The 25,714-nt window shown below is 50.8% G+C and overlaps 1 protein-coding gene across 1 annotated transcript in view; it reads right to left on the bottom strand.

Moving 5' to 3' along the window:
* LOC144819190 (protein mab-21-like 3) overlaps window positions 1-20,606 on the bottom strand; it is a 112,952-nt gene extending 92,346 nt beyond the window's left edge. Inside the window, 2 exon segments of the mRNA XM_078677166.1 lie at window positions 20,050-20,371; window positions 20,374-20,606. Of these exon segments, the coding sequence (XP_078533292.1) occupies window positions 20,050-20,371; window positions 20,374-20,427 (376 nt within the window). The 5' untranslated portion in view covers window positions 20,428-20,606.
* Between the last annotated feature and the right edge of the window lie 5,108 nt (window positions 20,607-25,714).

Below are 25,714 nucleotides of genomic sequence, written 5' to 3'. Positions count from 1 at the left end.
TCACAAACTTTCTGTAATACCCAGTCAGGCCCAAGAAGGCTCTGACTTGTGTCTGGGTAACTGGAGGAGCCCAGTCCTGTATGGCCTGGATTTTGCTTTCCAGTGGCTGAACCTGGCCTCCACCTACTAGGTGGCCCAGGTATACAACCTTACTCTGCCCTATCTGGCACTTTGTGGCCTTGATAGTTAGGCCTGCCTTTTGCAGGGCCTCCAAAACTTTCTTCAGGTGGATCAGGTGATCCTCCCAGGTGGAGCTAAAGACAGCAATATCATCTAGATAAGCTGCACAAAAGTCATCCAACCCAGTAAGGACTTGGTTCACCAACCTTTGGAAAGTGGCAGGTGCATTCTTTAAACCAAAGGGCATTACCACAAACTGATAATGTCCACTAGGGGTAGAGAATGCTGTCTTGGCCTTTGACTCCTCAGCTAGTCTGATTTGCCAGTAGCCAGCTGTCAGATCAAATGTGCTCAGAAACTTGGCAGAAGCCAATCTGTCAATGAGCTCATCTGCTCTTGGAATGGGGTGAGCATCTGTCCTAGTGACAGCATTGAGACCCCTGTAATCCACGCAAAACCTCATTTCTCTCTTACCATCTTGGGTATGAGGTTTTGGCACCAGGACTACTGGGCTGGCCCATGGGCTCTCTGATGGCTCAATCACTCCAAGCTCCAACATCTTTTGCACCTCAGCCTTGATGCAATCCCTGACATGATCAGGTTGCCTGTAGATCTTATTCTTGACAGGCAGACTGTCACCAGTGTCCACAACATGGGTACACCAGTCAGTTTGGCTGGGTGTGAGTGAAAACATTTGCCTGTGAGCCTGCAAAACTTGTCTGCAGTCCCTCTGTTGTTGGTCAGTGAGGCTGCCTGCCAAGGCTACTCCATCAACTGAACCATCATCAGGGTTCTGAGAAAGCAGGTCTGGGAGAGGGTCACTCTCTTCCTCCTGTTCCCCATCTGTGGCCATGAGCAAGCTCATGTCCTCCCTGTCCACAAATGCTTTCAAGCGGTTCACATGGATTACCCTGTGAGGGCTCCTGGGTGTTCCAAAGTCTACCAAGTAGGTGACTTCCCCTTTCTTCTCAATAATAGGATAGGGTCCACTCCATTTGTCTTGGAGTGCTGCTGGAGCCACTGGCTCCAGTACCCATACCTTCTGTCCTGGTTGGAACTCTACCAGCACAGCCTTTTGGTCATGCCAAGCTTTCTGTAATTCTTGGCTGGCCTCCAGGTTTTTGGATGCTCTTTCCATGTACTCAGCCATCCTGGAGCGGAGACCAAGTACATAGTCCACTATGTCTAGTTTGGGCTTTTTGAGAGGTAACTCCCATCCTTCCTTCACCAAACACAATGGACCTCTCACAGGGTGGCCAAACAAAAGTTCAAAAGGGCTGTAGCCAACCCCCTTCTGTGGGACCTCTCTGTAAGCAAAGAGCAGGCAGGGTAAAAGAATGTCCCATTTCCGCCTGAGCTTCTCTGGTAATCCCTTTATCATGCCTTTTAGGGTCTTGTTAAATCTCTCCACAAGCCCATTGCATTGTGGATGATATGGGGTGGTAAACTTATAGTTTACTCCACATTCCTTCCACATTGCTTTTAGATAGCTGGACATAAAATTCGTCCCTCTATCTGATAGTACCTCCTTAGGAAAGCCCACTCTTGAGAAAACTGCAATGAGGGCCTTTGCCACCACAGGTGCTGTGGTGGTCCTTAGGGGAATAGCCTCTGGGTACCTGGTGGCATGATCCACTACCACCAGTATGAATCTGTTCCCAGATGCTGTTTGGGGGTCCATTGGACCCACAATATCAATTCCAACTCTCTCAAAGGGGACCCCCACCACAGGTAGTGGTATTAGGGGGGCCTTTGTTGTGCCACCTGACTTACCACTGGCTTGGCAAGTGACACAGGAGCGACAAAACTCCTTGACATCCTCTGACATGTGAGGCCAGTGAAAGTGTGGAACAAGCCTGTCCCACGTCTTGTTCTGGCCTAAGTGTCCTGCAAGGGGAATATCATGGGCCAAGGTAAGGAGGAATCCCCTAAACTGCAGAGGTATCACCAACCTCCTGGTCATGCCAGGCTTGGGGGCTCTAGCCTCTGAGTAAAGGAGTCCCTCATCCCAATACACAGTATGGGTACCTTGGGCATCCCCAGCAGCCTCAGCAGCAGCCTGCTGTCTGAGGGGTTCAAGGGAAGGGCAATCTAATTGAGCCTGCCTCAGGTCTGCCCTTGAGGGTCCCCCTGTCCCCAGAAACTCAACCTGGTCAGGTTCAAGCTCCTCAGAGACAGTCTCCTCTTGGACTGCAGAATCAGTTTCCTCTGAAACCTGATCCTCAACCTGGGGCAAGGTGGAAGGCGAGGCCTTTCCTCTCTTGCTCCTTCTCTTGGGTTGTGGCTGGTCTATGGTCTCAAGATCCACCACTGGTTCAGGAAGGCACTTCTTAGCCTGAGCCCTTGTCATGGCAAGGACATGCTCTGAAATCCCTAGCATTTCTGCATGAGTCCTGTACTCCACTTCTGACCATGCTGAGCTTTCAAGGTCATTGCCTAACAGACAGTCTACCGGTAGGTCTGCACTCACCACAACTTTCTTTAGGCCATCAACCCCTCCCCAGGAGAAGTTCACAACTGCCACACTATGGGAGGTAGTGGAGTTGCTTGCATTGGTTACTAGGTAGCTCTCTCCTAGTACAATCTGTCCAGGGTCCACAAAGCCAGGGGTCACCATGGTGACACTAGCACATGTGTCCCTGTAAGCTTGAGCCAGTTTCTCATTTATTAAGGGAGTCTGCCTGTATTTGCCCAGGTTAGTGGGGCTTACTGCAGTGGGCAACTCAATGTCCACATCATACAGGAGAACTGCCTGTGTAGGGACTCTGACTAGGCCAGATCCTACTTCAATACCCAGGGTCAACCCAGCTACACCCTTGGACTGTGTTCCACCACTGCTTACTGTACTTGGGGTTGCAGTTGCTTTAGGAGCTGTAGTGGTGGGAACTGGATTTGCCTTGGTGCACTCACTGCCCCAGTGTGAAACTGATTTGCAGGTATTACACCAAGGTGTCTTTGGACCTTTGTTCTTCTTCTTCTTGTTACCATTTTGGGAACCACCCTCCTTACTATTAGTTTGGGGGCCTGAATACTTCTGGTCTTTTTCTTTATCTTTCTGATTCTGATTACCACCCTTCTGGTCTGTTTTCTTCTGGTCACCACCTTGGTTCTGGGGTTTCTGCTTAATCCTTGTTCTGACCCATTTGTCTGCCTTCTTTCCCAATTCTTGGGGAGAGGTCAGATCAGAGTCAATAAGGTATTGATGCAACAGCTGGTTTGTACAGTTATTAAGGATCTGTTCTCTCATCATAAGATTGTACAATCCTGTATAGTCTGAAACTTTACTTCCCTGCAACCAACCCTCCAAAGCCTTAGTGGCACACTCCACAAAATCAGTCCAGTCTTGAGTCTGTGCTTTCTGGGTGTCTCTGAACAACAACCTGTATTGCTCAGTGGTTAGGCCATACCCTTCAATGAGAGCACTCTTCAAAACAGAGTAGTTTTTGGCATCCTCAGGTCTAACTGTGAAAAGGAGTACCACAAAATTGCAGCCCACTGATTCTCAGGAACCTGCTGTACCATGCAGGCTCTCTCAAGAGCAGTCATCCATTTGTGGATGTCATCCCCTTCTTTAAAGGGGGGCACAATTTTGGTCAGGTTTCTATTATCATAGGCCCTGTCTTTTTCTCTTGGAAAATTGCTGCCACCAGTGACATCTAAGCCACTTAATTTCTGCTCTCTTGCCAAGGCAAGTCTAGCTTGAGCCAAGGCTACCTCCTCCCTCTCTATCTGGAGTTTGACAGCCCTCATTCTGGCCCTATGCTCTAGCTTTTGAGAAGCATTCATGCCTCTCTGTGATTCTCTGGAGGCACTAGAAATATGAGAGTCCCCTGAGGGGGATCTCACTCTTCTGTTGCCTGGGAGAATAACATGTTGGGTTCTGGGGAGGTGCTGGCCCTCTCCATTCCCCAGTAGGTCCAAGTTGGCCTGGCTAAGCCTACCAACTGGAACCTGGCTACCCTGATCCTGTACTTCTAAGTCCTCAACCTCTGAGTCCTCATCCAAGTCATCATCATCCTCCTCTTCAGGGGGATCAACTGCAGGGGGGTTCCCTCCAGTTCCTGTGTCTAGGGAAGCTGCTTTTGCCTTCTCTAAGTCATCCTGTTCTAGGATTTCTACCAGGATTAGGCAGGTGGGGCTTCTGCCCCTTTTTAACCCTCTTGCTTTGCACAAGGCAATCAAGTCTCTGCGGGTTAGTTTGTCATATCCAAAAGTTGCCTGGGTAGGGTCAACTGTCACAGGACTAGACCCTGAGGCCTTTCCTGTGTCAGACATGGTTACTAGTGAGGTGTAAGTGGTGCACTTACCTACACTAAGTGTTTTCCTACTGGACCTTGCTAGTGAGTTGTAGTCAGGGGTGTGCTACTCCCTTCAACCTACAACTACTAAGTTCAGTAGAACTTAATATGCTAAGCTTTTGATTTTATATGTACCTAGAGGTACTTGATGTGATCTTTCAATTTGATATAAAGATTGCAATGGTAAAACAACAGCAAGCTCAAATCCGCACCGCTGCTCACCAATGTGAGAAGTTGGCCTGGTAGGGGATGTTTCCAATTCTGGAACCACCTACTACCTGACCAAACAATCCCTTATGGTGTCTGGTTGTAAGTCAACCTTATTAGACAAGCTATCCTAGGGGTAGCATGGACTAAGCAGCCTAAAGGCTTAACTTAAGAGGTCGTGTTAAGCGAGCTGTTTTACCACATACAATCCTGTAATACCAAATGAAAGGACACCACACAAGTATATATTATAAAAATATATGTATTTATTACTAAAAACAATCCCCAGTATTCTTTATGAATAAAGGGGCACAAGCGTTAAATCAAAAAGCACTGTTTAAACATACAAGTTGCACAATTATGGATGAGGGCGGGTGGCCACTCAAACCATATACTAAACAAGTGGTATAAGAGATGCCACTCGAGCAGTGGTTAGGCCTAGGGCCTAGGGAATCGCTGGGAGCAGTCAGGACAAGCAATGCTGAAGTCGGGAATGGCCCTCGGGATTCGGGAGATGTGCGGAAAGCGCACGCATGCACCAATGTTAACCAATGGTGCGTAAAAGTCAAAGAGTTAAAGTTTAAGGACACTTCCGCTGAACCTAGAGGAACAAAACTTAACACACAGACCCTAGAGGTGTGCACCAGTGTGGAACACCGGCGGAGCAAAGTTACCTCACCCACAGGAAGTGGGTGCACAGGGTCGAAGTGGCGTCGGGTTTTGACACGCAGGCTCTTGGTGCTTGGAGCTGAAAGGGCTGCAGGCGGGTTAAAGATGAAGTGTCCGGTGGAGTCCAAGGGTGGACTCAAGTTGTAGAGTACCTGAAAGCAGAGGGGACAGAGTCTGGGTCACTCAGCAGTGACCAGGGTGGAACCAGGACGGAACCAGGCAATGTCGGGCGCAATCAGGTGGTCGTCGAGGAGCTTCTCTCCGCTGTCACGTGGGCTCTGGGGCATCTGCAATGTCCAGGAGCAGGTCACGATCTGTCCCACGCAGGCTCTCACCGTCGGTGCAGTCGGCTTCAAGTTTGGAGCAAACAAGCCTTGGTAAGAGCAATCCACGCAGGATCAGAAGATTGCTTCTCACTCGGACCAGGAAGGTCAGAGTCGGGGCTCCTTTTCAGGGGAGCTGGTGTGGATCTGGAGCAACCAGAATCACAAGTCTTCTTAGGTAGTTCGTCGGCACAGGGACCACAAGCCAGCTGGCAAGTGACCGGGCCAACGCGTTGAGCCAAATCGTGCCAAAGGGCCCCACGCAGCACTCGTCGAGTGTGGAGGGCTGAACTTCGGCTCAGGAGTAGCTCAGGGTGGGGGCTTCTCAAACCCCGGTGTACAGCTTCAAGGGTCACTCGTGGGCTGCACGGTCAGCGTCTCGTGGTCACTTCAAGATGGCGTGCCCCACGCTTCCGGTCGCCTCCACGGGTCTCATCTTTGCAGGGACTGTGGATCGGGCTGTTAGAAGCTGGGCAGGCTTGATCTCGTCGATCTCAGTCGCTCGAGTTCCGGCGGGAACTGCAACTAAGTAGACATCGAGGGCTGGATGGTGCCTGCTGCTGCAGGGTGGTCACTCCTTGACCACAAGGGAGATTCTTCGGGCTTCCACGTTGAGATGGAGGGCGAAGGGTCCAGAATATCGTTTCAAATGTTTCTTCCAGGAAATCTGATGTGCATTAGCACTGCTCCCACTCTTATTCGAATCTGGTGGGCGTGATTACCTGCTAGGTCCCCTCCTATGGGTGGGACCCAGGAAGTGGGCGGATACACCCCCTTCCTTTGATCCAGGCCGCCCTGGCACGAGGGCTGGAGTGCCCCAGAACCGGTTTGGCCGGATTATGCAAGGGGCAGCCTTGTGCGCCCCAGGCAGTGTCTGGTTTCTTTCAAACCTCCCTGCTACAATACACTATCTCCTGTCTGGAGGGCGGTGACACCCTCCTGTGACAGGAAACCCTTTGTCCAGGACCCCCTTGACTGAGTTTCGGTCAGCTCCAGGGGTCCAGACATTTGTCTGTGGCAGAGGCATCCATTTTGTGGATCTTAAGGCCTTTGGAGAAATCAACCGCATTAAAGTGAAGTAACATGTCTTACCCCTCTAGAGGGGTGGAATGCCATCCCCGTCGCCAGAACTGGCGAGGGGATGGTATTCCAAAGCGTATGACACCTTACACGACATGTTTTGATAAAGCCAAACCAAAGTTGCTAAATAACCGCGAGGATTATAAGGCACTTAATAGTATATGGTATGGCATTATCCTGAAACAGCTTAGGGATTTGTTCCCGACGGCTGCAGACAGGCTCAGCTCATGCTAGAGCTCCATCTCACATAAAACCATGCACCCAGCCTCCAGGATTGGTGAGGCCTGACTATAGGAGTGGCTCACAGGTTTACATGTGTCCAGATATAGGTTTAGACATAGGTATACTATATCTAAGCAAGGGGTGTGTACACCACCTTACCCCAGCTCGGTGATCAGCCAGTTGTGTCAATTTAAGAACCAGCCAGGGGTGGCAAAAGATATGCTGCAGCCCCTGGTAGGCCTTAGTGGCTCCTGTGCCCTGTGCACCTATAGTGCATTCTACAGGGGCTGACAAGGAGTCCATTTCCAATTGGTATGTGCCTATAGCACATGTGTCATTAATTTAGTGAGAGAACAGCAGGCTGGGGGTCTGATCAGCAGGCCCACAGCCTCAGTAGTCGAAAACCAGTGAAGCAAAAAGCAAAAATTTGGGGTGACCATAGGATAGCAGACCCTACTCTCCTACACAACCCCCCCCCAAACGCAGGGACATTAAACTAACCTTGACCAGATAAGTCTTCATGTTCTAAGTGGAAGTACCTGGAGAGACCATCTGCATTACCATGGTCAGTCCCTGGGCGGTGCTCCACTGTAAAGTCCATCCCCTGTAGGGAAATGGACCACCTGAGTAGTTTGGGATTTTCACCCTTCATCTGATTAAGCCACAAGAGGGGCTTATGGTCCGTTTGCACCAGGAAGTGAGTTCCAAACAAGTAGGACCTCAACTTCTTTAATGCCCAAACCACAGCAAAGGCCTCCCTCTCAATGGCTGACCAACGTTTTTCTCTTGGGGTTAGCCTCCTGCTAATGAAAGCAATTGGCTGGTCTTGACCATCTTGATTAAGTTGTGAGAGTACAGCTCCCACCCCCAACTCAGAAGCATCTGTCTGAACAATGAACTGTTTGGAGTAGTCAGGACTCTTTAGGATAGGTGCAGAGCACATGGCCTTCTTCAGGTCTTCAAATGCCTTCTGACAGCTAACTGTCCACTGAACCTTTTTTGGCATCTTCTTGGATGTCAAGTCATTTAATGGTGTCACTATAGACCCATAGTTTTTCACAAACTTTCTGTAATACCCAGTCAGGCCCAAGAAGGCTCTGACTTGTGTCTGGGTAACTGGAGGAGCCCAGTCCTGTATGGCCTGGATTTTGCTTTCCAGTGGCTGAACCTGGCCTCCACCTACTAGGTGGCCCAGGTATACAACCTTACTCTGCCCTATCTGGCACTTTGTGGCCTTGATAGTTAGGCCTGCCTTTTGCAGGGCCTCCAAAACTTTCTTCAGGTGGATCAGGTGATCCTCCCAGGTGGAGCTAAAGACAGCAATATCATCTAGATAAGCTGCACAAAAGTCATCCAACCCAGTAAGGACTTGGTTCACCAACCTTTGGAAAGTGGCAGGTGCATTCTTTAAACCAAAGGGCATTACCACAAACTGATAATGTCCACTAGGGGTAGAGAATGCTGTCTTGGCCTTTGACTCCTCAGCTAGTCTGATTTGCCAGTAGCCAGCTGTCAGATCAAATGTGCTCAGAAACTTGGCAGAAGCCAATCTGTCAATGAGCTCATCTGCTCTTGGAATGGGGTGAGCATCTGTCCTAGTGACAGCATTGAGACCCCTGTAATCCACGCAAAACCTCATTTCTCTCTTACCATCTTGGGTATGAGGTTTTGGCACCAGGACTACTGGGCTGGCCCATGGGCTCTCTGATGGCTCAATCACTCCAAGCTCCAACATCTTTTGCACCTCAGCCTTGATGCAATCCCTGACATGATCAGGTTGCCTGTAGATCTTATTCTTGACAGGCAGACTGTCACCAGTGTCCACAACATGGGTACACCAGTCAGTTTGGCTGGGTGTGAGTGAAAACATTTGCCTGTGAGCCTGCAAAACTTGTCTGCAGTCCCTCTGTTGTTGGTCAGTGAGGCTGCCTGCCAAGGCTACTCCATCAACTGAACCATCATCAGGGTTCTGAGAAAGCAGGTCTGGGAGAGGGTCACTCTCTTCCTCCTGTTCCCCATCTGTGGCCATGAGCAAGCTCATGTCCTCCCTGTCCACAAATGCTTTCAAGCGGTTCACATGGATTACCCTGTGAGGGCTCCTGGGTGTTCCAAAGTCTACCAAGTAGGTGACTTCCCCTTTCTTCTCAATAATAGGATAGGGTCCACTCCATTTGTCTTGGAGTGCTGCTGGAGCCACTGGCTCCAGTACCCATACCTTCTGTCCTGGTTGGAACTCTACCAGCACAGCCTTTTGGTCATGCCAAGCTTTCTGTAATTCTTGGCTGGCCTCCAGGTTTTTGGATGCTCTTTCCATGTACTCAGCCATCCTGGAGCGGAGACCAAGTACATAGTCCACTATGTCTAGTTTGGGCTTTTTGAGAGGTAACTCCCATCCTTCCTTCACCAAACACAATGGACCTCTCACAGGGTGGCCAAACAAAAGTTCAAAAGGGCTGTAGCCAACCCCCTTCTGTGGGACCTCTCTGTAAGCAAAGAGCAGGCAGGGTAAAAGAATGTCCCATTTCCGCCTGAGCTTCTCTGGTAATCCCTTTATCATGCCTTTTAGGGTCTTGTTAAATCTCTCCACAAGCCCATTGCATTGTGGATGATATGGGGTGGTAAACTTATAGTTTACTCCACATTCCTTCCACATTGCTTTTAGATAGCTGGACATAAAATTCGTCCCTCTATCTGATAGTACCTCCTTAGGAAAGCCCACTCTTGAGAAAACTGCAATGAGGGCCTTTGCCACCACAGGTGCTGTGGTGGTCCTTAGGGGAATAGCCTCTGGGTACCTGGTGGCATGATCCACTACCACCAGTATGAATCTGTTCCCAGATGCTGTTTGGGGGTCCATTGGACCCACAATATCAATTCCAACTCTCTCAAAGGGGACCCCCACCACAGGTAGTGGTATTAGGGGGGCCTTTGTTGTGCCACCTGACTTACCACTGGCTTGGCAAGTGACACAGGAGCGACAAAACTCCTTGACATCCTCTGACATGTGAGGCCAGTGAAAGTGTGGAACAAGCCTGTCCCACGTCTTGTTCTGGCCTAAGTGTCCTGCAAGGGGAATATCATGGGCCAAGGTAAGGAGGAATCCCCTAAACTGCAGAGGTATCACCAACCTCCTGGTCATGCCAGGCTTGGGGGCTCTAGCCTCTGAGTAAAGGAGTCCCTCATCCCAATACACAGTATGGGTACCTTGGGCATCCCCAGCAGCCTCAGCAGCAGCCTGCTGTCTGAGGGGTTCAAGGGAAGGGCAATCTAATTGAGCCTGCCTCAGGTCTGCCCTTGAGGGTCCCCCTGTCCCCAGAAACTCAACCTGGTCAGGTTCAAGCTCCTCAGAGACAGTCTCCTCTTGGACTGCAGAATCAGTTTCCTCTGAAACCTGATCCTCAACCTGGGGCAAGGTGGAAGGCGAGGCCTTTCCTCTCTTGCTCCTTCTCTTGGGTTGTGGCTGGTCTATGGTCTCAAGATCCACCACTGGTTCAGGAAGGCACTTCTTAGCCTGAGCCCTTGTCATGGCAAGGACATGCTCTGAAATCCCTAGCATTTCTGCATGAGTCCTGTACTCCACTTCTGACCATGCTGAGCTTTCAAGGTCATTGCCTAACAGACAGTCTACCGGTAGGTCTGCACTCACCACAACTTTCTTTAGGCCATCAACCCCTCCCCAGGAGAAGTTCACAACTGCCACACTATGGGAGGTAGTGGAGTTGCTTGCATTGGTTACTAGGTAGCTCTCTCCTAGTACAATCTGTCCAGGGTCCACAAAGCCAGGGGTCACCATGGTGACACTAGCACATGTGTCCCTGTAAGCTTGAGCCAGTTTCTCATTTATTAAGGGAGTCTGCCTGTATTTGCCCAGGTTAGTGGGGCTTACTGCAGTGGGCAACTCAATGTCCACATCATACAGGAGAACTGCCTGTGTAGGGACTCTGACTAGGCCAGATCCTACTTCAATACCCAGGGTCAACCCAGCTACACCCTTGGACTGTGTTCCACCACTGCTTACTGTACTTGGGGTTGCAGTTGCTTTAGGAGCTGTAGTGGTGGGAACTGGATTTGCCTTGGTGCACTCACTGCCCCAGTGTGAAACTGATTTGCAGGTATTACACCAAGGTGTCTTTGGACCTTTGTTCTTCTTCTTCTTGTTACCATTTTGGGAACCACCCTCCTTACTATTAGTTTGGGGGCCTGAATACTTCTGGTCTTTTTCTTTATCTTTCTGATTCTGATTACCACCCTTCTGGTCTGTTTTCTTCTGGTCACCACCTTGGTTCTGGGGTTTCTGCTTAATCCTTGTTCTGACCCATTTGTCTGCCTTCTTTCCCAATTCTTGGGGAGAGGTCAGATCAGAGTCAATAAGGTATTGATGCAACAGCTGGTTTGTACAGTTATTAAGGATCTGTTCTCTCATCATAAGATTGTACAATCCTGTATAGTCTGAAACTTTACTTCCCTGCAACCAACCCTCCAAAGCCTTAGTGGCACACTCCACAAAATCAGTCCAGTCTTGAGTCTGTGCTTTCTGGGTGTCTCTGAACAACAACCTGTATTGCTCAGTGGTTAGGCCATACCCTTCAATGAGAGCACTCTTCAAAACAGAGTAGTTTTTGGCATCCTCAGGTCTAACTGTGAAAAGGAGTACCACAAAATTGCAGCCCACTGATTCTCAGGAACCTGCTGTACCATGCAGGCTCTCTCAAGAGCAGTCATCCATTTGTGGATGTCATCCCCTTCTTTAAAGGGGGGCACAATTTTGGTCAGGTTTCTATTATCATAGGCCCTGTCTTTTTCTCTTGGAAAATTGCTGCCACCAGTGACATCTAAGCCACTTAATTTCTGCTCTCTTGCCAAGGCAAGTCTAGCTTGAGCCAAGGCTACCTCCTCCCTCTCTATCTGGAGTTTGACAGCCCTCATTCTGGCCCTATGCTCTAGCTTTTGAGAAGCATTCATGCCTCTCTGTGATTCTCTGGAGGCACTAGAAATATGAGAGTCCCCTGAGGGGGATCTCACTCTTCTGTTGCCTGGGAGAATAACATGTTGGGTTCTGGGGAGGTGCTGGCCCTCTCCATTCCCCAGTAGGTCCAAGTTGGCCTGGCTAAGCCTACCAACTGGAACCTGGCTACCCTGATCCTGTACTTCTAAGTCCTCAACCTCTGAGTCCTCATCCAAGTCATCATCATCCTCCTCTTCAGGGGGATCAACTGCAGGGGGGTTCCCTCCAGTTCCTGTGTCTAGGGAAGCTGCTTTTGCCTTCTCTAAGTCATCCTGTTCTAGGATTTCTACCAGGATTAGGCAGGTGGGGCTTCTGCCCCTTTTTAACCCTCTTGCTTTGCACAAGGCAATCAAGTCTCTGCGGGTTAGTTTGTCATATCCAAAAGTTGCCTGGGTAGGGTCAACTGTCACAGGACTAGACCCTGAGGCCTTTCCTGTGTCAGACATGGTTACTAGTGAGGTGTAAGTGGTGCACTTACCTACACTAAGTGTTTTCCTACTGGACCTTGCTAGTGAGTTGTAGTCAGGGGTGTGCTACTCCCTTCAACCTACAACTACTAAGTTCAGTAGAACTTAATATGCTAAGCTTTTGATTTTATATGTACCTAGAGGTACTTGATGTGATCTTTCAATTTGATATAAAGATTGCAATGGTAAAACAACAGCAAGCTCAAATCCGCACCGCTGCTCACCAATGTGAGAAGTTGGCCTGGTAGGGGATGTTTCCAATTCTGGAACCACCTACTACCTGACCAAACAATCCCTTATGGTGTCTGGTTGTAAGTCAACCTTATTAGACAAGCTATCCTAGGGGTAGCATGGACTAAGCAGCCTAAAGGCTTAACTTAAGAGGTCGTGTTAAGCGAGCTGTTTTACCACATACAATCCTGTAATACCAAATGAAAGGACACCACACAAGTATATATTATAAAAATATATGTATTTATTACTAAAAACAATCCCCAGTATTCTTTATGAATAAAGGGGCACAAGCGTTAAATCAAAAAGCACTGTTTAAACATACAAGTTGCACAATTATGGATGAGGGCGGGTGGCCACTCAAACCATATACTAAACAAGTGGTATAAGAGATGCCACTCGAGCAGTGGTTAGGCCTAGGGCCTAGGGAATCGCTGGGAGCAGTCAGGACAAGCAATGCTGAAGTCGGGAATGGCCCTCGGGATTCGGGAGATGTGCGGAAAGCGCACGCATGCACCAATGTTAACCAATGGTGCGTAAAAGTCAAAGAGTTAAAGTTTAAGGACACTTCCGCTGAACCTAGAGGAACAAAACTTAACACACAGACCCTAGAGGTGTGCACCAGTGTGGAACACCGGCGGAGCAAAGTTACCTCACCCACAGGAAGTGGGTGCACAGGGTCGAAGTGGCGTCGGGTTTTGACACGCAGGCTCTTGGTGCTTGGAGCTGAAAGGGCTGCAGGCGGGTTAAAGATGAAGTGTCCGGTGGAGTCCAAGGGTGGACTCAAGTTGTAGAGTACCTGAAAGCAGAGGGGACAGAGTCTGGGTCACTCAGCAGTGACCAGGGTGGAACCAGGACGGAACCAGGCAATGTCGGGCGCAATCAGGTGGTCGTCGAGGAGCTTCTCTCCGCTGTCACGTGGGCTCTGGGGCATCTGCAATGTCCAGGAGCAGGTCACGATCTGTCCCACGCAGGCTCTCACCGTCGGTGCAGTCGGCTTCAAGTTTGGAGCAAACAAGCCTTGGTAAGAGCAATCCACGCAGGATCAGAAGATTGCTTCTCACTCGGACCAGGAAGGTCAGAGTCGGGGCTCCTTTTCAGGGGAGCTGGTGTGGATCTGGAGCAACCAGAATCACAAGTCTTCTTAGGTAGTTCGTCGGCACAGGGACCACAAGCCAGCTGGCAAGTGACCGGGCCAACGCGTTGAGCCAAATCGTGCCAAAGGGCCCCACGCAGCACTCGTCGAGTGTGGAGGGCTGAACTTCGGCTCAGGAGTAGCTCAGGGTGGGGGCTTCTCAAACCCCGGTGTACAGCTTCAAGGGTCACTCGTGGGCTGCACGGTCAGCGTCTCGTGGTCACTTCAAGATGGCGTGCCCCACGCTTCCGGTCGCCTCCACGGGTCTCATCTTTGCAGGGACTGTGGATCGGGCTGTTAGAAGCTGGGCAGGCTTGATCTCGTCGATCTCAGTCGCTCGAGTTCCGGCGGGAACTGCAACTAAGTAGACATCGAGGGCTGGATGGTGCCTGCTGCTGCAGGGTGGTCACTCCTTGACCACAAGGGAGATTCTTCGGGCTTCCACGTTGAGATGGAGGGCGAAGGGTCCAGAATATCGTTTCAAATGTTTCTTCCAGGAAATCTGATGTGCATTAGCACTGCTCCCACTCTTATTCGAATCTGGTGGGCGTGATTACCTGCTAGGTCCCCTCCTATGGGTGGGACCCAGGAAGTGGGTGGATACACCCCCTTCCTTTGATCCAGGCCGCCCTGGCACGAGGGCTGGAGTGCCCCAGAACCGGTTTGGCCGGATTATGCAAGGGGCAGCCTTGTGCGCCCCAGGCAGTGTCTGGTTTCTTTCAAACCTCCCTGCTACAATACACTATCTCCTGTCTGGAGGGCGGTGACACCCTCCTGTGACAGGAAACCCTTTGTCCAGGACCCCCTTGACTGAGTTTCGGTCAGCTCCAGGGGTCCAGACATTTGTCTGTGGCAGAGGCATCCATTTTGTGGATCTTAAGGCCTTTGGAGAAATCAACCGCATTAAAGTGAAGTAACATGTCTTACCCCTCTAGAGGGGTGGAATGCCATCCCCGTCGCCAGAACTGGCGAGGGGATGGTATTCCAAAGCGTATGACACCTTACACGACATGTTTTGATAAAGCCAAACCAAAGTTGCTAAATAACCGCGAGGATTATAAGGCACTTAATAGTATATAGTATGGCATTATCCTGAAACAGCTTAGGGATTTGTTCCCGACGGCTGCAGACAGGCTCAGCTCATGCTAGAGCTCCATCTCACATAAAACCATGCACCCAGCCTCCAGGATTGGTGAGGCCTGACTATAGGAGTGGCTCACAGGTTTACATGTGTCCAGATATAGGTTTAGACATAGGTATACTATATCTAAGCAAGGGGTGTGTACACCACCTTACCCCAGCTGGGTGATCAGCCAGTTGTGTCAATTTAAGAACCAGCCAGGGGTGGCAAAAGATATGCTGCAGCCCCTGGTAGGCCTTAGTGGCTCCTGTGCCCTGTGCACCTATAGTGCATTCTACAGGGGCTGACAAGGAGTCCATTTCCAATTGGTATGTGCCTATAGCACATGTGTCATTAATTTAGTGAGAGAACAGCAGGCTGGGGGTCTGATCAGCAGGCCCACAGCCTCAGTAGTCGAAAACCAGTGAAGCAAAAAGCAAAAATTTGGGGTGACCATAGGATAGCAGACCCTACTCTCCTACACCCGCTCTCTATCCAACGCGGTCTTTAGAGAGCGAGGACTGCCAATGATGAAGCATGACACCTGGTGGTGTGTGAGGACAGTCCTTACATTTTTTTTGAGTTTGCCGACACCACATAGGGAATAGGCATAGGGCGCCGCTACCTTCTTTAGGAAAAATACACCGAGCCAGGGTAGCTTCTCAAGTCAAGTCAAGTTAAGATTTGTATAGCGCACTACTCACCCAGAGGGTCTCAAGGCGCTTGAGGGAGGGGGGTACGTTACTTATCAAATATCCACGTTTTTAGTTGTTTTCTGAAGAAGAGGTGGTTCTGTGTAAGGCGGAGGTGGGTGGGGAGGGAATTCCAGGTTTTGGCCGCTAAGTAGGAGAAAGATCTTCCTCCCATGGTGGATCGTTGGATGCGTGGAATCGCGGCGAGGGCTTGATTGGACGATCGTAGTTGGCGGGTGGGGGTGTAAAAGGACAGGCGCGTGTTGAGGTATTTGGGTCCTAGGTCGTAGAGGGCTTTGTGTGCGTGGGTGAGGAGACGGAACGTTATTCTCTTGTTGACGGGGAGCCAGTGGAGGTCTCTCAAGTGACCAGATATGTGAATGTGGCGGGGATGTCTAGGATGAGTCTGGCGGATGCGTTCTGAATGCGTTGGAGTTTTCTCTGTAAGTTAGCTGTGGTTCCGGCATAGAGGGTGTTTCCATAGTCCAGTCGGCTAGTGACAAGTGCTTGGGTGACCGTCTTTCTTGTTTTGGTGGGGATCCAGCGGAAGATCTTTTTGAGCATACGTAGGATGTTAAAGCATGATGATAAGATGGCGTTGACTTGTTTGGTCATCGAAAGGGAGGAGTCCAGGATGAAGCCCAGGTTGCGTGTGTGGTCCGTTGGTTTGGGTGCGCTGCCCAGGGCCGGTGGCCACCATGAGTCGTCCCAAGCAGAGGGGGATGATCCTAGGATGAGGACTTCCGTCTTGTCTGAGTTCAGTTTTAGACGGCTGTTCTTCATCCACTCGGCTACGTCTTTCATCCCTTCGTGTAGGTTGGTTTTGGCGGTGTTTGGGTCTGTGGTGAGGGAGAGGATCAGCTGGGTGTCGTCTGTGTAGGAGATGATGTTGAGGTTGTGTTGGCGCGCGATGGATGAGAGGGGGCTCATGTAGACGTTGAAGAGGGTGGGACTGAGTGATGATCCTTGTGGTATGCCGCAGATGACTTCAGTGGCCTCTGATTTGAAAGGGGGGAGGCGGACTCTCTGGGTTCTTCCGGCGAGAAACGAGATGATCCAGTCCAATGCTTTTCCTTGTATCCCGACGTTGCTGAGGCATTGAATAAGGGGGCTATGACAGACCGTGCCGAACGCTGTGGAGAAGTCCAGTAGGATGAGGGTAGCTGTTTCTCCGTTGTCAAGTAGTGTTCGAACGTCGCCTGTGGCTGCGATGAGGGCGGTCTTGGTGCTGTGTTTGGCTCGGAAGCCGGACTGTGATGGGTCGAGGGAGCCGTTAGACTCGAGGAAGGCGGCGAGCTGACTGTTGACGGTTTTCTCAATGACTTTGGCAGGGAATGGGAGGAGCGAAATGGGGCAGTAATTCTTAAGTTCGGTGGGGTCTGCTGTGTGTTTCTTCAGGAGGGCGCTGAGTTCGGCATGTTTCCAGCTTTCAGGGAAGGTAGCGGTGTTGAGGGAGCAGTTGATGATATCTCGGAGATGGGGTGCGATGATGGAGTCGGCTTTGTTGAAGATGTGGTGGGGGCATGGGTCAGTTGGCGATCCGGAGTGGATGGAGTTCATCAAGCTGATGGTGTCTTCAGTGCTGATTGGGTTGCAGGCGTAAAGGTTGGTGGTGGGGGGCTTTGATTCAGAGGTAAGGAGGGTGGACTGGTCGCCGAAGCTGTTATGTATGTCAGCAATTTTGCTGTGGAAGAACAAGGCTAGAGAGTCGCAGAGGTCTTGAGAGGGAGTGATGTCGTTGGTGCCGGCGGTGGGGTTAGTAAACTCTTTGACGATGTTGAAGAGTTCTTTGCTGTTGTGGGCGTTGTTGTCTAGTCGATCCTTGAATGCTGATTTCTTGGTGGATCGGATCAGCTGGTGGTGTTTGCGGGTGGCGTTCTTGAGGGCGGTCATGTTGTCTGTGGTTGGGTTTTTTCGCCATGCTTTCTCGAGGGTGCGGCAGATCTTTTTGGATTTCTTAAGGTCGTCATTGAACCAGGGGGCTTTTTTGCTACCAGGCTTGTTTTTATGGTTTTTCAAGGGTGCTAATTCGTCAGCGGTGTGGGTGATCCATTGTGTGAGGTTGATGGCTGCTTGATTTGGGTCCAATGATTTGGCGGGAAGGTTTTGGTATAGCGATTTGGTGAGTTGGTCGGTGGTAATTTTGTTCCAGTTTCTACGGGGGATTTGTTGTGGGTGGTGGTGGGTCGTGGTTTTTCTATATTTGAAGTAAACGCAGCTGTGGTCCGTCCAATGGAGTCCTGTGGCGTGATTAAAGGAGATGTGCTTGCTGGAGGAGAAAATTGGGTCGAGCGTGTGTCCGGCGTAGTGGGTGGGGGTTCTACCAGTTGTTTGAGTCCAAGATTGGCGAGGTTGTCCAGAAGGGTGGTGGTGTTGCTGCTGTTGTTCTTTTCCAGGTGGAAGTTAAAGTCTCCTAGTAGAATGTAGTCCTTGGAGGGGAGGGCGTGTGGGCTGATGAAGTCAGTGATGTCTTCGCTGAATTGTGTGCCGGGTCCTGGTAGTCTGTAGATGAGGGTGCCTCTGAGTGTGGTCTTAGGGTCGGTGTGAATCTGGAAGTGAAGGTGTTCGGCGGCTGCGAGGTTGTCGTCGGAACTGGTGGTGATGCGGATGGTGTTCTTATGGACGATGGCATTGCCTCCTCCTGTTTGGTTGATGCGGTCCTTTCGGATGATCTTGTAGCCGTCCAGGATGGCTATGGCGATGACGGGCGCAGATGAGGCGTTCATCCAGGTTTCTGTAAGAAAGGCGACGTCCGGCTTTGTGGTGTCTAGTAGGTTCCATAGTTCAGTGGCGTGTTTGTGGACCGAGCGGGTGTTGAGCAGGATGCACTTCAGGTGGATGGTATCGGAGCTCTGTTTGGTGTGAGTGTATTTGGCGTGGGTCCTGATGCTGTCGAACTTGCAGGAGTGGCAGGTGAAGGGTCCATGGGTGTGTCCTGGGGCGGCTTGGTGGCAGTCTGGGAGACGGGCGGAGTTGAGTGCTGAGAGGGTATCGGCGTCGTACGTTATGCGGCTGGAGTGGATTTTGCGGGGACCAGGGGATCTGGCGCTGGGCGCGGTCCTGGCGCGGACGGGCGTAGACGGGCTTACCTTTGGCATGCCTTCGGCGCACATGGGGCGCGTCCGCTGCGCGTGAACACTGCACGAAAGTTGCTTTGACATAAGTAGATAGTGGAGGGGGGCGGAGCGAGGGAGGAGCAGCTGGGAGGCGGGAGCTTCTGGTTGTGTGTTACATGTCACCTGCAGGCCAGCTTACCCTTGACTGCCCCGTAGCCTCTGGTTCCCTCCCCTTTTTGAATATTAGGGTTATTGTGCGTATATAGGATACAAATTAAGACATGGCCGTACTAAGAAGGGACTAACAAGCCTCGTAATGAATTAGAAGACAGCATTGACAAAGAACAAACACACAAGGCAATGAAAATAGGGGCGGGGGAGTGGGCGAAGCTTCCCTCCGTACTCAACTACCCCAGGTCTTCGCAGAGCAGCGCTTGCGCACTCGACCTAATAAAGGTGACCAGATTTAGAGCCCAGCACTGGCAGTGACAGTCGGATCAAGTGGAAACATCTATTGCTCCTGGGGGTGCTCTAACACTAAGTAAAACGTAGCCCTTTTCCATGAGCTAAATGGGACATGTGGAAGGGTGCAAGTAATGAGGAACTGCTCCCGGGGTGAACGAACCAGAAAAAGGCGGGACAAAGAGCAAAATAACAATATAGAAGGCAGAGTTTGGAGAAGTGTGGAGAAGTGTGGCTCAATGGTTAGAGCGGCAGACCCTGATGCAGAGGTCTGGCCCGGGACCAGGGTTCAATTCCCCACCTCGGCGGGTCTTGGGCTCAACTTCCACGGACCTGATAATTCTCGCCTCGGTGCCTATTCCAATCATGGGTCCCACTCTGCAACTCTGGGCAATAGCTTGCTTAATCTCCACAACGGCCCCCACAAGGCTAAGGATGCCTGGCCTCCACCTTGGGGGTGCCCAGGAGTGGACACCTCACAGGGAAAGCCAGGATGGGTTCCACAGCAGTATTCGTACAAGCGCTTTGAGACCCTTGCGGGTGAGTAGTGCGCTATACAAGTATCAATTTACATTTACATTTACAGTTTAAAAAAGACACTGACAGGATAACGTTAAAAGCAGTGGGCGGGGCTGAAAGCTCACCCGCCCTCTGGTTTCTCCAGGCCGAGCACTATTAACAAATCCACGGTGGTAAATTGGGTGTGGGTTTAGGGGGTGAGAGCCCTTCTGAAGGAACAGCCACAATCCTTGTCAGGGAGAAACGTCATTAAAAGAACCTGCGTTTAAGCCGCTGGTGGCCTGGCACCAAAGCAGCGAGGCCTTAAGGTATGTGTGCAACACTTTAACAGGAATAAACTGAAAACACAAGAGTTTTAAAAATAGTAGGCATGGCAATATCGCAGCTATCCCGACAGGTGCCTGCAAGCCTTTTACGCATGGCTTTAAATCTTAGCCACTTACCTGCCCGGGAGCTGTTGACGTCACGGACAAGCGCTTTGAAGCTCTGCATCAATTTCCCGGGGATCAGCATGCTCACAGAGATATAGTTACAACCAACAAAAATGCATTGTCGCTGGTGGACGAGAGTGAGCCAGTCCTGCAGGCCCGCGACCCCCGCTCCACCCCCCCATACATTGCTGCTGAGCACCACCGCCTGGAAGGAAGCATCGGGGGGCTGCTCACTCACCCCCCACAGGGAGGACGCCGGGGCCGTGCAGAGGGCCGGGAGCCCGCCCAGAGGCACCAGCAGGTCGAACTCGTCGGGCGCGGACACCTTCAGCCCCTCGATGTAGCTGCCGGATCTCAGCGCGACCGAGGAGAACCTGTGATCCCGGGCATGCACCTCCTTCAGGAGGGGCTCCACCGCCGCCAGCACCCCCCTCAGGGCCCGGGAGGTGTCCTCCCTGCGGATCAGGACTTGTCCCTCCAGGAAGGTCTTCAGAGTCTCGGGGGCCAGGGGGCCCCATCCCTCTTGCGCGCTCATGGCCAGGATTGGCACAGACACTAGTAGACACCTCTCTTCTTGCTTGGCACCTGCAGGAGTGAGCCGAGAGAAGGCACCAGTTCATATGACCCGCGCCTCGTCCGTCCACGCCCACGGACGGGGACAGCGAATGAGCAAAGCCACCGGGAGTCATGCCACGTCTGCTCCAGGAGGGTGACTGCGCAGCCGGGACGGAGGAAGCCATGCCCGCTCCAGGCACCCGCCAGTGCCCGCCAGACAAATGCGCACAGATCAACCACCGCCTTAGGGTGGGCACTTTCTTGAATTTTTAAAAAAAATATTTTATTTATTTAATGCGTTTTTATAAAGCACGGACTTTCCCCGAAGGTGTCAGAGCGCCTCACAATATGAACAGTAATGATAAATGAGGAGAAAATACAAGTGAACAAATTACAAAAGCAAACGTTACATTAGAAGCAAAAGGGACAATTGTTCATGTATCAAAAGCAAACAAAATACAAGAAGAGGTAGCAAAAGATACGTTACAGTAGGAAAAAGTGACATGTGTGTATGTTACAAAAGCGTACAAAGTACAAATAGAGGTATAATACTGCACTAAATGGCAGATACCAAAACACAAGAACAAACGTTGCGTTACATGAGGCAATGGTGGCACTTGTGATACAAAAGGGGATGATGGACGGAGTGCTTGAACAAATCAAACACTCACCCCCAGTCAACTGATCTGGGTTTAATCCATCACCATTCTTTAGTTCACTCAGCCACCCCAGTTCAGACATGGCTATATGCAAATCAGTCTGACCCTGTGCCTCATGGGAACAGTCCAGCCCGAACTGCCAAGCCATGTCTTCCCTGGACCGGAAACAAGCATCCTGGGACCGGTTTCGGATTCATAATCCTCATCAGCCAGGCTATCTTGAATCCAGTGGCCAAGTGAACAAGGGACTCACGTCTGAGCATACCCTGCCACACTTAGTGCGAACAAAGCGATACAAAAGGGGATGATGGACGGAGTGCTTGAACAAATCAAACACTCAGCCCAAGTCAACTGATCTGGGTCTAATCCAGCACCATTCTTTAGTTCACTCAGCCACCCCAGTTCAGACATGGCTATATGCAAATCCGTCTGACCCTGTGCCTCATGGGAACAGTCCAGCCCGAACTGCCAAGCCATGTCTTCCCTGGACCGGAAACAAGCATCCTGGGACCGGTTTCGGATTCATAATCCTCATCAGCCAGGCTATCTTGAATCCAGTGGCCAAGTGAACAAGGGACTCACGTCTGAGCATACCCTGCCACACTTAGTGCGAACAAAGCGATACAAAAGGGGATGATGGACGGAGTGCTTGAACAAATCAAACACTCACCCCCAGTCAACTGATCTGGGTCTAATCCAGCACCATTCTTTAGTTCACTCAGCCACCCCAGTTCAGACATGGCTATATGCAAATCAGTCTGACCATGTGCCTCATGGGAACAGTCCAGCCCGAACTGCCAAGCCATGTCTTCCCTGGACCGGAAACAAGCATCCTGGGACCGGTTTCGGATTCATAATCCTCATCAGCCAGGCTATCTTGAATCCAGTGGCCAAGTGAACAAGGGACTCACGTCTGAGCATACCCTGCCACACTTAGTGCGAACAAAGCGATACAAAAGGGGATGATGGACGGAGTGCTTGAACAAATCAAACACTCACCCCCAGTCAACTGATCTGGGTCTAATCCAGCACCATTCTTTAGTTCACTCAGCCACCCCAGTTCAGAGATGGCTATATGCAAATCAGTCTGACCATGTGCCTCATGGGAACAGTCCAGCTCGAACTGCCAAGCCATGTCTTCCCTGGACCGGAAACAAGCATCCTGGGACCGGTTTCGGATTCATAATCCTCATCAGCCAGGCTATCTTGAATCCAGTGGCCAAGTGAACAAGGGACTCACGTCTGAGCATACCCTGCCACACTTAGTGCGAACAAAGCGATACAAAAGGGGATGATGGACGGAGTGCTTGAACAAATCAAACACTCACCCCCAGTCAACTGATCTGGGTTTAATCCAGCACCATTCTTTAGTTCACTCAGCCACCCAAGTTCAGACATGGCTATATGCAAATCAGTCTGACCCTGTGCCTCATGGGAACAGTCCAGCCAGAACTGCCAAGCCATGTCTTCCCTGGACCGGAAACAAGCATCCTGGGACCGGTTTCGGATTCATAATCCTCATCAGCCAGGCTATCTTGAATCCAGTGGCCAAGTGAACAAGGGACTCACGTCTGAGCATACCCTGCCACACTTAGTGCGAACAAAGCGATACAAAAGGGGATGATGGACGGAGTGCTTGAACAAATCAAACACTCACCCCCAGTCAACTGATCTGGGTTTAATCCAGCACCATTCTTTAGTTCACTCAGCCACCCCAGTTCAGACATGGCTATATGCAAATCCGTCTGACCCTGTGCCTCATGGGAACAGTCCAGCCCGAACTGCCAAGCCATGTCTTCCCTGGACCGGAAACAAGCATCCTGGGACCGGTTTCAGATTCATAATCCTCGTCAGCCAGGCTATCTTGAATCCAGTGGCCAAGTGAACAAGGGACTCACGTCTGAGCATACCCTGCCACACTTAGTGCGAACAAAGCGATACAAAAGGGGATGATGGACGGAGTGCTTGAACAAATCAAACACTCACCCCCTAGTCAACTGATCTGGGTCTAATCCAGCACCATTCTTTAGTTCACTCAGCCACCCCAGTTCAGACATGGCTATATGCAAATCAGTCTGACCATGTGCCTCATGGGAACAGTCCAGCCCGAACTGCCAAGCCATGTCTTCCCTGGACCGGAAACAAGCATCCTGGGACCTGTTTCGGATTCATAATCCTCATCAGCCAGGCTATCTTGAATCCAGTGGCCAAGTGAACAAGGGACTCACGTCTGAGCATACCCTGCCACACTTAGTGCGAACAAAGCGATACAAAAGGGTATGATGGATGGAGTGCTTGAACAAATCAAACACTCACCCCCAGTCAACTGATCTGGGTCTAATCCAGCACCATTCTTTAGTTCACTCAGCCACCCCAGTTCAGACATGGCTATATGCAAATCCGTCTGACCCAGTGCCTCATGGGAACAGTCCAGCCCGAACTGCCAAGCCATGTCTTCCCTGGACCGGAAACAAGCATCCTGGGACCAGTTTCGGATTCATAATCCTCATCAGCCAGGCTATCTTGAATCCAGTGGCCAAGTGAACAAGGGACTCACGTCTGAGCATACCCTGCCACACTTAGTGCGAACAAAGCGATACAAAAGGGGATGATGGACGGAGTGCTTGAACAAATCAAACACTCACCCCCAGTCAACTGATCTGGGTTTAATCCAGCACCATTCTTTAGTTCACTCAGCCACCCCAGTTCAGACATGGCTATGCAAATCCGTCTGACCCTGTGCCTCATGAGAACAGTCCAGCCCGAACTGCCAAGCCATGTCTTCCCTGGACCGGAAACAAGCATCCTGGGACCGGTTTAGGATTCATAATCCTCATCAGCCAGGCTATCTTGAATCCAGTGGCCAAGTGAACAAGGGACTCACGTCTGAGCATACCCTGCCACACTTAGTGCGAACAAAGCGATACAAAACGGCATGATGGACGGAGTGCTTGAACAAATCAAATACTCACCCACAGTCAACGGATCTGGGTTTAATCCAGCACCATTCTTTAGTTCACTCAGCCACCCCAGTTCAGACATGGCTATATGCAAATCAGTCTGACCCTGTGCCTCATGGGAACAGTCCAGCCCGAACTGCCAAGCCATGTCTTCCCTGGACCGGAAACAAGCATCCTGGGACCGGTTTCGGATTCATAATCCTCATCAGCCAGGCTATCTTGAATCCAGTGACCAAGTGAACAAGGGACTCACATCTTAGCATACCCTGCCACACTTAGTACGAACAAAGCGATACAAAAGGGGATGATGGACGGAGTGCTTGAACAAATCAAACACTCACCCCCAGTCAACTGATCTGGGTTTAATCCAGCACCATTCTTTAGTTCACTCAGCCACCCCAGTTCAGATATGGCTATATGCAAATCAGTCTGACCCTGTGCCTCATGGGAACAGTCCAGCCCGAACTGCCAAGCCATGTCTTCCCTGGACCGGAAACAAGCATCCTGGGACCGGTTTTGGATTCATAATCCTCATCAGCCAGGCTATCTTGAATCCAGTGGCCAAGTGAACAAGGGACTCACGTCTGAGCATACCCTGCCACACTTAGTGCGAACAAAGCGATACAAAAGGGGATGATGGACCGAGTGCTTGAACAAATCAAACACTCACCCCCAGTCAACTGAACTGGGTTTAATCCAGCACCATTCTTTAGTTCACTCAGCCACCCCAGTTCAGACATGGCTATATGCAAATCAGTCTGACCCTGTGCCTCATGGGAACAGTCCAGCCCGAACTGCCAAGCCATGTCTTCCCTGGACCGGAAACAAGCATCCTGGGGCCGGTTTCGGATTCATAATCCTCATCAGCCAGGCTATTTTGAATCCAGTGGCCAAGTGAACAAGGGACTCACGTCTGAGCATACCCTGCCACACTTAGTGCGAACAAAGCGATACAAAAGGGGATGATGGACGGAGTGCTTGAACAAATCAAACACTCACCCACAGTCAACGGATCTGGGTTTAATCCAGCACCATTCTTTAGTTCACTCAGCCACCCCAGTTCAGACATGGCTATATGCAAATCAGTCTGACCCTGTGCCTCATTGGAACAGTCCAGCCCGAACTGCCAAGCCATGTCTTCCCTGGACAGGAAACAAGCATCCTGGGACCGGTTTCGGATTCATAATCCTCATCAGCCAGGCTATCTTGAATCCAGTGGCCAAGTGAACAAGGGACTCACGTCTGAGCATACCCTGCCACACTTAGTGCGAACAAAGCGATACAAAAGGGTATGATGGACGGAGTGCTTGAACAAATCAAACACTCACCCTCAGTCAACTGATCTGGGTCTCATCCAGCACCATTCTTTAGTTCACTCAGCCACCCCAGTTCAGACATGGCTATATGCAAATCCGTCTGACCCTGTGCCTCATGAGAACAGTCCAGCCCAAACTGCCAAGCCATGTCTTCCCTGGACCGGAAACAAGCATCCTGGGACCGGTT

The sequence above is a fragment of the Lissotriton helveticus genome, chromosome 2_1 (genome assembly GCF_964261635.1).
Source record: "Lissotriton helveticus chromosome 2_1, aLisHel1.1, whole genome shotgun sequence".
Taxonomy (NCBI): Eukaryota; Metazoa; Chordata; class Amphibia; order Caudata; family Salamandridae; genus Lissotriton; species Lissotriton helveticus.
The sequence above is the reverse complement of the archived record's forward strand: the minus strand, read 5'-3'. Positions and strand labels throughout refer to the sequence as shown.